Genomic DNA, 13928 nt, shown 5'->3' with positions numbered 1-13928 from the left:
ACTCTGTGTGGCTGGGGACTTCCTCATGTGGGTCTGCAAACCAACCTGCTCTAGTGGGGACAGCTGCATACACATGCAACAGCCAGTCCGCCAGAGAGCCTCTGTGTGCACCTCTGTGTGGCTGTGTGTGCAGTGTTAAATGTGAATTTGAAAGGCCAAGTTTTCCTGTATCAAAAAGCACACAGCAATAACATAAAATAGAAATTGCCAGAAAGTTCACTAACAGTTCAATAAAATAATATATCCCTGCCACAAAACACTACACATTAAAATTCTTTTTCATATATATTATTAAATGAGAATGAGGTCCAAGATAGACATTTTTTAGGAACAGTATTTTTTATTTTATTTTTTTGTTTGTTTGTTTGTTCTAAATAGTTACACATGACAGTAGAATGCACTTGGACACATCATGAATAAATGGAGTATACTTTCTCATTCTTCTAATTGTACATGTTGTAGAACCACACTGGTTAAGTAATCATATATGTACACAGGGAAATAATGTCTGATTGAGTCTACTATCCTTCGTACCCCTATGCACCCTCCCCTTCCTTCACTCCCCTCTGCCAAAAGTAACTCTATTCTTCTCTAGCCACCCCCACACATTGTGAATTAGCTTCTGCATGTCAGAGAAAACATTCAGCCTTTGTTTTTTTGAGGGGGATTGGCTTATTTCTCTTAAAATGATAGTCTCCAGATCCATTCATTTACCTGCAAATGCCATCATTTTGTTCTTCTTTAAGGTTGAGTAATATCCATTGTGCATATATACCACATTTTCTTTATCCATTCATTTGTCAGAGGACACCTAGCTTGGTTCCATAGTTTAGCTATTGTGAGTTGAGCTGCTATACACATAGATGTGGCTGCATCACTATATGCTGATTTAAATTCTTTTTTTTTATTTTTTTTTTTATTTTTTTTTATTTTATTTTTTATTGGTTATTCAAAACATTACAAAGATTGCAGAATCACATCGGTTACACATCCACATTTTTACATAAATTCTTTGGGTATAAATCAAGGAGGGAGATAGCTGGGTCAAATGGTGGTTGCATTCCAAGTTCTCTGAGTAATCTCCATACTACTTTCTATAATGCTTGCACAATTTTGCAGTCCTACCATCAATGTATGATTGTACCTTTTTCCTCACACTCTTGCCAACATTTATTGTTGCTTTATTCTTGATAATTGCCATTTGGTCTGGAGTGAGATAAAATCTTAGAGTAGTTTTGATTTGCATATATTTGTTGATTGATTGTATTTCTTCTTCTGTGAAGATTTGTTTTTGTGGCATTAAGTTTTGTGAGTTCTTTATATATCCTAGAGATTAATGCTCTGAGGAACACGTAGTAAAGATTTTCTCCCATTCTGTAGTCTCTCCTTTTTTACATTACTGATTGTTTCCTTTGCTGAGAAGAAGATTTTTAGTTTGAATCCATCCATTTATTGATTCTTGACTTTATTTCTTGTGCCTTAGGAGTCTTGTTAAGGAAATCAGGTCTTAGGCTGACATGGTGAAAATTTGGACCTACTTTTCTTCTATTCCAAAACCAGACAATGACACATCAAGGAAAGAAAACTTCAGACCAATTTCCCTGATGAACATAGATGCAAAAATTATCAATAAAATTCTGGCAAACCATATACAAAAACACATTAAAAAGATAGTGCACCACAATCAAGTGGGGTTCAACCCAGGGATGCAAGTTTGGTTCAACAAATGGAAATCAATAAATGTAATTCATCAGATCAATAGACTTAAAAACAAGAATCATATGATCATCTCAATAGATGCAGAAAAAGTATTTGACAAAATACAGCAACTCTCATGTTCAAAACACTAGAAAAACTAGTGATAACAGAAACATATCTCAACATTGTAAAAACTATCTAAGGTAAGCCCAAGGCCAACATTATTCTAAATGGAGGACAATTGTAAGGATTCCCTGTAAAAACTGGAACAAGACAGGGATGGCCTCTTTCACAACTTCTATTCAACATCATACTTTAAACTCTAGCTAAAGCAATCAAACAAATGAAAGAAAATAAAGGGATACAAATAGGAAAAGGAGAACTCAAATTGTCACTACTTGTGGACGACGTGATTAGAGGATCCAAAAAATTCCACCAGAAAACTTCTAGAACTTACAAATGAATTCAGCAAAGCAGCAGGATATAAAAGTCAACATCCATACATCAAACATGTTGCTATACATCAGTGATGAATCTACTGAAAGAGAAATTAGGGAAATCACCCCATTCACAATAGTCTCAAAAATAAAAATAAAATACTTGGTAATCAATCTAACAAAAGAGGTGAAAGACCTCTACAATGAAAACTACAGAACACTAAAGAAAGAAATTGAAGAAGACCTTAAAGATGGAAAGATTGTCCTTGTTCTTGGATAGGCAGAATTAATATTGGCAAAATGACCATACTACCAAAAGTGCTATGCAGATATAATAGATATTCCTTTTAAAATCCTAATGACATTCTTCATAAAACTAGAAAAAGCAATTATGAAATTCATTTGGAAAAATAAGAGATTCAGAATAGCCAAAGAAATCCTTAGCAAGAAGAGTGAAGCAGGAGGCATCACAATACCAGAGACCTTAAACTATACGACAGAGCAATAGTAACAAAATAGCTTGGTATTGGTACCAAAACAGACACATAGACCAATGGTACAGAATAGAAGACATAGAGACAAACTCATCAATATACAGTCATCCCACACTAGACAAAGTCGCCAAAAACATTCCCTGGAGAAAAATAGACTATTCAACAAATGGTGCTTGGAAAATTGGAAATTCACATGTAACAAAATGAAACTTAACCCCTATCTCTCACCCTGCATGAAACTCAATGCAAAGCGGATCAAAGACTTAAGCACTAGAACATGATAAGACTCTTGAGGACACAAAGCAAGAGAGAGAGACAGAAGAAAGAGAAGCCTGTGTGGGGGTGCACATTTGCAATTGTATGCATATATGCATGTTTATAACATATTTATAAAAGCAAAGGGAAATATTAGCACATATATCCTAAATTCATATTGATTAACTGCAGGGATTGAGATTGAGACTAGAGGGAGTTTCAGCACATCCTTGGACTCAATCACATATGCTTAGTCAGCAGAAGCAAGGACCTCAGTCACACATCCACAGTAGGACTAAATGCTCTCCACACCAAGTCACCAGAAGCAGATTCTCTCCCAGAGTCTCCAGAGAGAGAATGAGCCCAGTCAGCTTCCTGACCTGCATAATTCTAAGAAAATACCCTTTTATTGTTTGGGCCACAAGTCTTGTAGTCATTTGTTATAGCAGCAACAGGAAAAACAACACACAAGGGCAGAATATGAAAAACAAGGCATTTTTTAGTCTTACTTCAAAACTCTTCGGACAAAGAATTCTCCAAAAAAGGACCACATGGGGGTCACTCACCTCAAGGCTATGAGCACTGTGGGTCTCAAGGTCAGATGTAACTTTCTATGTCTGAGGCCCATTGAGCTCAGCAGCCATTAGAGGGTTAATGATAGCAAGAGATGTGGGATGTCAGTTTTAGCATCACGTCTCAAAATATGTAGACTTTTGAGAAACCTATGGAGGAGGTATATACTTTGCAAATTTAAAACACGCCACACAAATAAATTAGTTCCCATATGTTCTCTTCTCTTTCTGGGGGAGATTTACCTTAAAAAATAAAATAACTACTGAACTTATCCCATTTCTACTAAACGGGATCTAAACACCATAATGTTATAAATATGCTCTTCTAGAATGTTCAGGGGCAGGGATTTTGGATCTTGGGTTGAGCTGCAGAGTGCTTTCCACGTTAGCCAGTAAAATTGAGAAAAAAAAAATGGTGTGCATACTTGGCACCTCATTTTAGGATGAAAACCTTTAACTGTCATTTGTCACTTGGGGTAAGACAAGATGCATCTATGGAAAGAAGAGAATCTCCTAGGGTGAACTCCAACAGAGACTCAGGGGAAGCAGGTGGCAGAGAACTCCAGATCATCTTCTCCAAAATCACAAGTAGCACAAAGACCACCATGGGAACACACTAAAAGAACAGCGGGCACGTGGTGTGTGTGGTTGATACATTACCTCCCTCAGAAAGAGGGTGGAGGGACAGACGGCTTCTCACAAGCTCCACGCCTCTGACCTGGGGGCACAGAGGTGAGGAAAAGGGTAGGTCTACATCTCAGGGCCAGGCAGGGAGAAAGAGGCAAGAAGCAGGATTGGATGAGACGTGAAGAAAGAAAGAAAGGTGGAAAGCAGAAAATGACTAAGAAAGGGAAAACCAAAAAATAATCCTGCAAAATAGACTTGGAAGGAAATTATTCAGCAGTCTAAGAAAGAATGCAACCCCAAGGAAAAAGCAGGTCAAATAGTCCTCAGACAGACCAGGAAGAGCCAGCAAGCCCAGTGCTCCAGAACAGGGGCGTGCCGATTCCACTCAAGTGGCTTAAGCGCAGAAAAGTCAGAAATAGCTGCAAGAAAAAAAAAATGAGTCCTATTTATATATTAGGGGTGTTTCCATGTATTTTAATTATCTTATACTATCTGTGCTTACACATATAAACCAATGTTTATAAAAATCTCATATATATAATCTGAATAAATGTATAAATTAGCTGCATCTTAAATGTATTTATACTTAAATACAGAAATTATTCTGAATATCATGCATCATGATATAAGGTTCTTCATTTCCATAAGGATGTTTCCACCCACCCCCCCAAAAAAACCCTAAATTTCAAAAGGAATTAAGTAACTGGGTCAAGGTTAACACCTCAGACAAGTCAACCAGGTCAATAATTGAGATGAGATGCCCATCCAGTCCTGGACCTACTGCTGGTCAGTAGGGCACAGGCTCTCCCTGTGTGAGCACCAATTCTTCACTGTACAGCAGGCCCCCGGTAAAGATAAGTGTTTTCATAAGGACTTAAAATCACTGGCTAGGAGTTGCCAGCTCTTTCTCCTGCCTTCTTTATCCCACCTACTCTCTCTCCCAGGCTCTCAGACCTACAAATTCATCATCAGTTTTAATTGATCATCTTATCCACTCTGTTGATTCTATTATTAAATAGACTTTAAATGTCCTCCTTCCCCCCGTTTCTGCCTTCTGGACTATACATGTATGCAGGACCTAAGCTCAGTCACCCATGGAGGATCTGCTTCAGCTTGCCATGGCCTGGGCACCATGAGACTTCTCATGAGCCCCCAACCCCTGTCCCATATTTCAGCCCTTGATATGTTAAACAGAAGCTGTGCTCAGGTGGGGAGACCTCCAGAGCAGGCTCAGCTCTCCCTCTCCACAGATCTCCCACTCCCTCACAGGGCCAAGCCAACCCTGTGTCCTTCACAGTCCCCAGACAGCCCCACGCCACCCCCCTGAACCTTTACCTTTCTCTCCACTCAGAATCATCACAGCCTGCCTTTCAGATTTAAAACCTCCCTATCCTTAGAGACTTCCGTTAAATGCTGCTTCTTTTAAGAGAATTTTGAGCCACAATATTTAATCCCTGCCTCTGAGGAATCCTTGAGGAAATTTGTAGAAATTGTATCCTGAACTGTACCACAGGTATTTGAGATTTCTCTCAGCCTCTTGCCTCAAAGATGAGAGGCCATAGAGCCCTCATCTTTCACCCTCTTCAACAGCAGAAGCCTAGCAAACACTTAGTACTCCATAAGTGTTTGCTAAATTGCATCCAATTAGTGTTCCCAAGTACTAAGACTGTACTGTTTTTCTTTCTTTCTTTTCCCTGTGGTACTAGGGATTAAACTCAAGGACATCTACCCTGAGATACATCCCCAGAACTTTGTATCTTTTGAGACAGGGTGTCACTAAATCGCTATGGCTGGCCTCTAATTTGCCTCAGCCTCCTACCTCAGCCTCCCAACTCTGGGATTATAGGCGTACACCACCATGCCCAGCTAAAACTGAACTCTTATAAATGACATATTTCAAAAGCATTTCAAAAGCATTCTTAGGAAACCAACATTTTACTTAAGTGTAATCATAGTTGTTTTGGGGGTTACCCAGAGATGCTTTGCAAATATCAACTAAAAGTTTGTTTTCATGAAAACATCTTACTGTTCTCAAAGACACAGTCACCAAAATTAGTTTATCCCCTAACAGAGGACCACATCTATAGGAACAATCACTGGCCCAGACCTCCATGCTATAGAAGTCAGGGAGAATCATGAGCCATGAACAAGTACACACTGCAAGAAATAGATTTTTTGATAGTCTGAACATAATCACTTTCAACCAGCTAAAACTAAAATAAGTAAGTTTCTTATGATTCACAGGATAACAATCCCAAAGGATTTCACTTTAAAAAGGCACAGTATGTCTAATACAGCTGCTCTGAGGCTTGGCCAAAATTACTATCCTTGCTTGACCTTTTGGGCCTTAAATCAATAACAGACACAGAATACATGAAGAAAACTAAATTGCTCTCACTGTACCAAATGCCCAGTTTATCTGCTGACTATCTGTCCATCCATCTATCCATCCACCCACACTAGCCCGTGATTTACACATCACTATCATCATGTTTAATCTAGAAACACATTAATATGCATTAAGCATTCACTTTGTGTCTGACACTATCTAAGTGTTTCACATACATTACACCTCACAACAATTCTGAAGGTAGTCACTGTTAAAATTTCTATTTTACACATGAAGAAACCAAGGCTTAGGATGTTCAAGTGACTACCCAAGTTGACACAGCTGGTAAGGCTGGGATTTGAATCCTGCAGCACAGATTTCCCCAGTAGCACACTCTTCACCCCTGATGATAAACTACCAGAGCAGGATTTTGTTTCCTTCCTGGAGGTAGAGGAGGCTTCTGGAAGTTACTCTATTTTTGGAAGGCACCTGCAGGGCTTATCCCAGGTGGAGGCCCAGGTGCACATACAAATGGAAAACCGGCTATGTTTCCACACTAGTGATACAGTGGGAACTCCTTCTTGATACTGGAATTGAGAAACTAAAGCTGAAGCATGGAGCAATCTGAAACTTGGCCTGAGCATATGTTTGAGAACTCTTCAGGGCCTGGAGGACATGGTCAGAGTATGTCAGGGGCAGATTCTGCACAAGGCCCTGGAGAGAAGCCTCAATGGCGTCGTCAGCAAGGTGAAAATGGCAAATGAACACAACTATTTCATTCAGCATTGCATAAAGAGAAACATTTTGCCTTGTATAGAAATGTGCTCCCACACGACTCAGTACTGCATTTCTACCAGGAAGGAATGTGGTGACTACTATGTTATGAATAAACAACAAATCACTTTCCACAGGAGGAAAAAGGTCTCTATCTACCACAGCCTTCCTCTGCATAGGCACCAGCCAGGATTCTTCAGCAGGGAGGTGTATCTGGTGACACTCATTTGCCAGATTCGTCAGTTGAAGGCTGCATGTCAAAACCTCTCTAATGAAACAACAAAGAAAAAGTCCTGGAAATTTTGTTCAAAACTCTTAATAATGAAGAGGCCTTGTCAGAGGCACTAAAAGCCAGAGAAGTTGGGTAACAGTTGAATCAAGAATGAAATATTAGAGACACTTAGCTCTCATTCCAAAGGGTTGGTTACCCTTAATAATTCTGCAACATGTGGGGAAAATGAAGTTAAAATAACAAGCTGTGGAAATCAGTATTTTAAAGATGGGTAAACAAACCACATAGAAACATCTGTGTCTCTCCAAATTACCTCTAGGACTATTTTTCCCCTCACTGCCAAACAGCACATACATTGAGAACTCTCACAGTATACATCTGGACCCAGGTGCCAAGAAAAAACATTTTGCTATAAACTCATTTCTGATCTCTGTGGGTTATTGTTGGATGTCTCAGTATTAGCTGCATCAAGAATAAAATAAGTTGCTATTTTTCCCCCCAATTAATTTGCCAAACCCTACTTGGAATGCATGGTGTTGTCCCTCACTCATGGAGTTCCTGTATGGGGGACAGTGAACTAACTGAGGCCCTTGGCCTCAAGTAAATGACTCGTTTATATGAAACTGGTAAAGAGGTTAAGGGTTCTTTCTCTACCAAGGAATTTCTTGACCCTTTCCAATATCAGAACCTGAATCACCTCTTAAAAATGTGCAAGGGAAATGAATATTTTGCTCCACCCTAACAAAATACCAAGTTCCACGGCAGCTCAAAAATTCAAACAGCTAAAACAATACAAGAACAATTGCTTCGAAGAAAATATGTGCCTGTTTATTTTTTTTTCCTTCCTCCAGTTTTCTGATGTGCACCCCGTCGGTGAACTAGACCCATTTGTAAGTGTAAAGGAACAAATCAGAATTCAAAGACAATTCCATTCGACCCGCCCGGAATTCAGGAAGGTAATTTCCCCATGGAAACAACAGACAGACTTACAATCTTCAAAAGTCATGATTGACATTCTGGATGGGGGAGGCGAGCCCAGCAGAGTGACTCCATGAGTGAGCATGTGGGGAATTTGCTCCATACACGGAACTTTAGTAGGGACAAGGGGGATTTAGAATTAAGGGAATGAAGATTACAAATGTTGCCTCCAGGTGAGCCGGGACGCAGGGGAGAGAAAAGTATTGGGATACAGGCTGCCAGTCTGAAGGGACCTGCAGAAGTGCCACCCGCGCCGTCCGCAGTGACTCACTTGGTGCTGTCTGAAGGCAGGCGCGTCCCCGCCCCTCGCAGCCCTAAGAAGCGGCCCAGTCCAGCGGGGCCGTGCTCGGCCTTACCTGCGCAGGTGCTCCCGTCGTAGGTCTCGCACACCCACTCGTGGCACTCACACAGCGGCCCAAAGTAGGTGCCCGGCTCGGTCACGTGACAGATGCAGACGCCGCACTCACACCGGCCCCGGCCGTGGCACAGGGCGCCCCCTGGGGGCTGCCCAGGTGCTCGGCACCGGCGCTCCGACTCGGCCCGGGACAGCCTGCAGGGGGCGCCCGACGAGCTTCTGCGGGGCGACAAAAATCAAGGCCAGGCCAAGGGTCAGACACAGACACAGCCCTGACTGCTCCCAGCCGAGTTTTCCTGCCCCGTGCTCACCCCCCACAGGCACAGGTCTGCAGCCTGATCCCTCTGGGAGCCCCTATAAAGGCTGTGTTTTTCCCCAAACGGTACCATCCACCTGAGCAATAACCAGGATATAAAATATGACCTTCTTCCCAGTGGATAGAGGTGACCTAGCCCTGCCCTCGGTGGTCGGCGCTGAATCTTATATGCACATTTAGATCAAATGCAAATGATTTTTCAGGTCTCCTTAAAAAATGTTCCATTGCTATCTGCTGGCCAGAGGGTGGTTATTTCGTGGAAAAGAAATGAAGATACAGAAGGAGTTACATATTGTGGTCATATGAGACATAAAGCTTTTTTAAATTGGCTTTAAAAAGCAAATGAACTATTTAGCAATTGTGATGCACCTCAAAAGTCTCTCTCAGAATGCAAAACAGACCCCATGAAGATGCTGTGGGGAAGCAGACAATGCAGTCTTCTGGGCTCTGAGATCGTTCTGTACTTGTGAGAGTACACCTTTAACTCGGGGCAGAAATTCCTGCTGAAATGTGTTTGCACAAGGGTAAATGTTATTTTTTTTTCTCCAATGATTGTATTTTTCCAAAGGAAAAGCAAAGGAGAGAGATGAAGCCACACCAGGGTAGACATAAGGAAAGCAACAGCAACAGGTTGAAGACCGTTTGTCGCGTGCCCCAACTTAGTGTCCGCTCTTGGCTTGGGACAGCCGTCGGCAAGCTTCAGCCCTGCCACGCAAAGCAGGCAGCTCTGCCTTAAAGAACAACAAACCACACTTACCTCAGAGATGGCGAGAAGCTCTGAGGAACAGCTGACAGCCCTGCGAGGAGCAGGGAAGAGGCCAGCAGCAAGAAGTGCCCAAAGCCCGGGGGACACATGCTGAGCTCCGGGCTGTGCGGCGGGGCGGGCGGGCTGCACTTCTGCAAGGTGGGGCTCAGTGCGGGGAAGCGGCAGGAGGCAGAGGCACCACCAGCAGATGGCCGGGCAGACGGACCCAGGGACACCCAGGCTCACAGGTCCGGGCTCCACCCGGAGTGGCAATCGCGCTGATGAGCCGCCTGTGAGGATTTGGGCAGGCACTGCTCTGGGCGGGGTGCTGGTGCCAAACCCCTCGAGTGGAGAGTCTAGGCAGGGAAGTAATTAGAAACAGTTGTACAAGCAGATGGTTTATTTTGACATTATATCTATAAAAAAAAAAAAAGTGTCCTGTTCACAGATTTGAGAAAATCGTTACTTTTTTCAAGTCGAGGCCCCAGAAATGTTTGACAAGAGAATTCTGGGGCTGGCTGATATTAAAGGAACTGTGAAATAACCTCTCAAGTTGCAAAGAGGCAGGGGGAGGCTGGTGACAGCCAATGTGGACGCTGGAGGAGGAAATTACTTTGGCCACACACTTTTTAAGTAGATGCTCCATTTGAGTATGGGGGAAGGGGGTGAGAAAAACTGTCCAACACAGCTTTTTCTTCTATTTATTATCCTTTGTTTTAAACTGTGGGTATTTTGTTTCTTTAGTCTCTAAAAAGTGTGTCATGATTCCCGTTGCTCCAGCCAGTCGCTTATCACACCACATTTTTTCTTGACTTGGACAATTCAGATTGTAGCTGTCCCAAATTCACCCCATCCTCCCCCTGATATTGAGTGTGAGAAAACAAAATAAAATATCTATTTATAGTACGAATCATACTGAAAAGAAATCAGTACTAGGTGCTGGTCCCTTAATACATCCTCTCTCTAATTGTGACGATGACCACACGTTGGTTTATGCATTTCACATCTATAAGGTGCCAGGCACTGTGCCAGCTGGAGGGGTACAACAGAGAACAGAGACTTGGTCCAGCTCTCTCTGTGTGCTGTTGGCTAGTAAGACATTAATCAAAACAAAAACAGATACAAAGGACAAAAAGGAGGAAAGAAAAGTTACTTCCTGATTAGATGCAGGCACTCAGTCGCCTCTAAGAAGGTGGCATTTGTGCTAAAGGCTGAGAGAAGAATAGAATAAAATGGGGTGATTATGGGAGGGGGGACACAATCTGATTTTATTCCCACTTTAAAGATAAAGAAACTGAGAGCAAAGAGATGAACTAACTTGCTTAAACTCACATAAGAATCTAAAGTGGGATTTCAGCTGAAATCCATGGGACTCCAAAGCACATGCTCTATCACATGCTCTGTGGTTACATGCTCTGTGGTTATCTGGATGAGGTAGAGAGGGGAAAACGGAGAGAACAGACATCTTCATTCACCCTAGGAAGAGCACTTTACATGTAACAGTTCCTCCTGCAAAAGAGTTGTTCAATCACTATCTGTGATTCTGTGGCCTTAAAATCAGGGACAATCCTGTAAGAGGATAGAATTTCTCTCCGGCATAGGCATCAATAGATAGAAAAACAAAACCTCCTGCCTGAAGGTCCTCTAATCATGGCTCTTTTCCGTGTCTACACCTGTCTTCACCTATACGGAAGAGGGGCTTTGCATGGTCAGGTCTCTGTACCCACCCCAGCCCATACAGGTAGACCTCTTAAAATAGGTAACCCTTTGTCAGCCATAGATCCAGATATGCAAGCAGAATTAAAGGGATCTTCCATCAACAGGTCAGCCTAGGAACAGGTGAGCAGTCCTATGAGTGGTAACAGAGAAAGTCCAAGCAAGGAATTCTAGGGGCTTGAATACCCAGGATAGAGCTCAGGGAGTCTGGGTTGTTAGGTTCCCGGGATCACATGAACTACTTATCCTGTAGGGAGGGGTCTGTTTGGAGGAAAAACAGAATGGGTTCAGAGACTGAATGTGAATCAGCGGTTTTCAAAGTGTGTTCCACAGACCAACAGCAGCAGCATCACCTGGGGACATATTAGAAATGTGAGTTCTCAGGCCCCGACTCCAGACCTACTGAATCACAGGTTGTATTTACATGAGTGCCCAAATCTAGGATGGTACCTCTGCTCCTAGTTCACCTTCTGGTGCTGCTTCCTTCCCACCCACAGGTGCAACTCTGAGAGGTAGGGATAGGACTTCCTGAAATGTCTAGAGACTTTGGTGATTCAGGGAACATGGGAGTAACAGAAGGAAAGCATCCGTCCCAAAGCCTGATCAGGGATATGCAATGAAAACATGGAAAATTTAATAAATGAGTCATGTATTGTTTACTCTTTTGCATTTCGAAGGAATAAATGAATCACTGTACAGAATTTTTGTGAATGGGGATGAAGAGGAATTTTTTTTAGCCTGTACTTTTCTCGTACAGTGTAGTGGTCAATGAACAATGTTATCTGTGTTGGTCAGTTTTTCATTGCTGGGACACAATGCCTGAGGAGGAAAACTTAAACAAGGAAAGATTTACAGTGGCTCGTGGCTTCAGAGGTTTCAGTCCATGGTTGGTGGGCTCTTTGCTGTGGGCCTGAGGAGAGGCAGGACACCATGGGGGAAGGACCTGGAAGAGGAAGGCTGCTCAGCTCATGGCAATGGGAAAGCAGAGATCAAGGAAGGGACCAGGGTCAAGATGACCCCTTCCAGTCACCTCATCTTTCAAGCAGACCCCTCTCCCATGATTTCCACCACCTCTCAATAACTCATCCAATTGCAAATTTGTTGGGGAATTAATACACTGATGAGGTCAGAGTGCTCAGGATCCAATCACCTCCCATAGGCCCCACCTCTGAACACTGCTACATTGGAGACCAATCCTTCAACACATGAGCCTTTAAGGGACATTCCAGGTCCAAACCTTAACGATATCCTTATGGGCATGCAGCTGGGAGGTAAAGGTAGCATCTAGAAGGTGACTGAGAGAATTAAATATTTGGCTCATTATGTTCCTGTGATTCAGAAAAAAAAAAAAAAAACACTCCCAATAATTTGAAATAGTTATATGGTGGCTGATTCACTGACTCTGTGAAAGTCTTGAATCCATAGAAACTCTGTGAAAATAAAAGTAGAAATTCAAATTTACTTCTTTTAGTAAACTTTTTGTTATTAAATGCTTTGAAAATGCCCACTTCCTCCCTTTCTTGGTTTGTAAAACCTCAAAGACACAAGTGCTACTTGGAAGGCCCTGAATTTCTCATTTCCCCTGACTCTGAAGCCTCTAAGTCCTGTAGGGGTCAAAGCTGTGAGTTGGATGCATGATGAACCTGTGCACGTGGACCTGGACTCAAAGGGACTCAGTGCATCTTAGCCCTCGATGCAGTCTTCAAATCCCCAAGTCCCAGCATCACAGAATTTCAGGATTCAGGAGATTCGTCTAAGGTTGTTTTCTTCACATTTAATTTTGACCATATACAATGTAACTGCCAAGTGGTTAGGTATAGTCGATAAGAAAATAAAAGGTAAGGGGACAAGTCCTTTTCTGAGAGCTGCTCTGAAGTTTCCAGCCTTCTGTTTCAGGTCTACTTCAAGGGGTCATTGAAAACAATATCCTTGGCATTAGGCTCAATTCAAATATTTGAAGATATGATCATGTTTTCTCCAGTCCCATTACCTGCCCACTTCTCTCCAAATAATTCTACACACCTTGAAGATAAGTCCTCTCATTTCCTACATCTCTTCCTTGTGTACAACCCCAAGCCTTCAGTTCCCTAACTTCCTGAGTGTCGAGTGTCATTGTTTTGTCTGTGGTGGATGTCTTTTGTAAAGTATGACATAAACAACTGAGACCATCAAATGACGAGCTTTCTAAAGCATGTGGAACAAATCAGTACTTCCAGCATGCTTATTTCAAATACTGTATTTCTACTAATAAAATTGAAGGTCACATTTGCTTTTCTGACTGTCATTTTGACCTGATTGTGTGCTTGTCCAAGTGATTTTCAACCAAATACAAACTGATATTTATTGTTGTCAAATTTCACCTAGTCTTACTTCTTTTATCCAAACACTAAAAATCACTTC

The 13928-nt window shown here is 42.2% G+C and overlaps 1 protein-coding gene across 1 annotated transcript in view; it reads right to left on the bottom strand.

Annotated features, from left to right (window-relative positions):
- The window catches only part of Itgbl1 (integrin subunit beta like 1), a 240460-nt gene extending 230538 nt beyond the window's left edge, over positions 1–9922 (bottom strand). The window contains exons 1-2 of the mRNA XM_076872413.1: positions 9825–9922; positions 8753–8970 (exon numbers count right to left, since the gene is read on the bottom strand). Of these exons, the coding sequence (XP_076728528.1) occupies positions 8753–8970; positions 9825–9922 (316 nt within the window). The remainder of the gene's footprint in view (positions 1–8752; positions 8971–9824) is intronic.
- Positions 9923–13928: the final 4006 nt, after the last annotated feature.

Source organism: Callospermophilus lateralis, chromosome 12 (genome assembly GCF_048772815.1).
Source record: "Callospermophilus lateralis isolate mCalLat2 chromosome 12, mCalLat2.hap1, whole genome shotgun sequence".
NCBI lineage: Eukaryota > Metazoa > Chordata > Mammalia > Rodentia > Sciuridae > Callospermophilus > Callospermophilus lateralis.
This window is presented reverse-complemented; position numbering and strand designations above follow the sequence as displayed.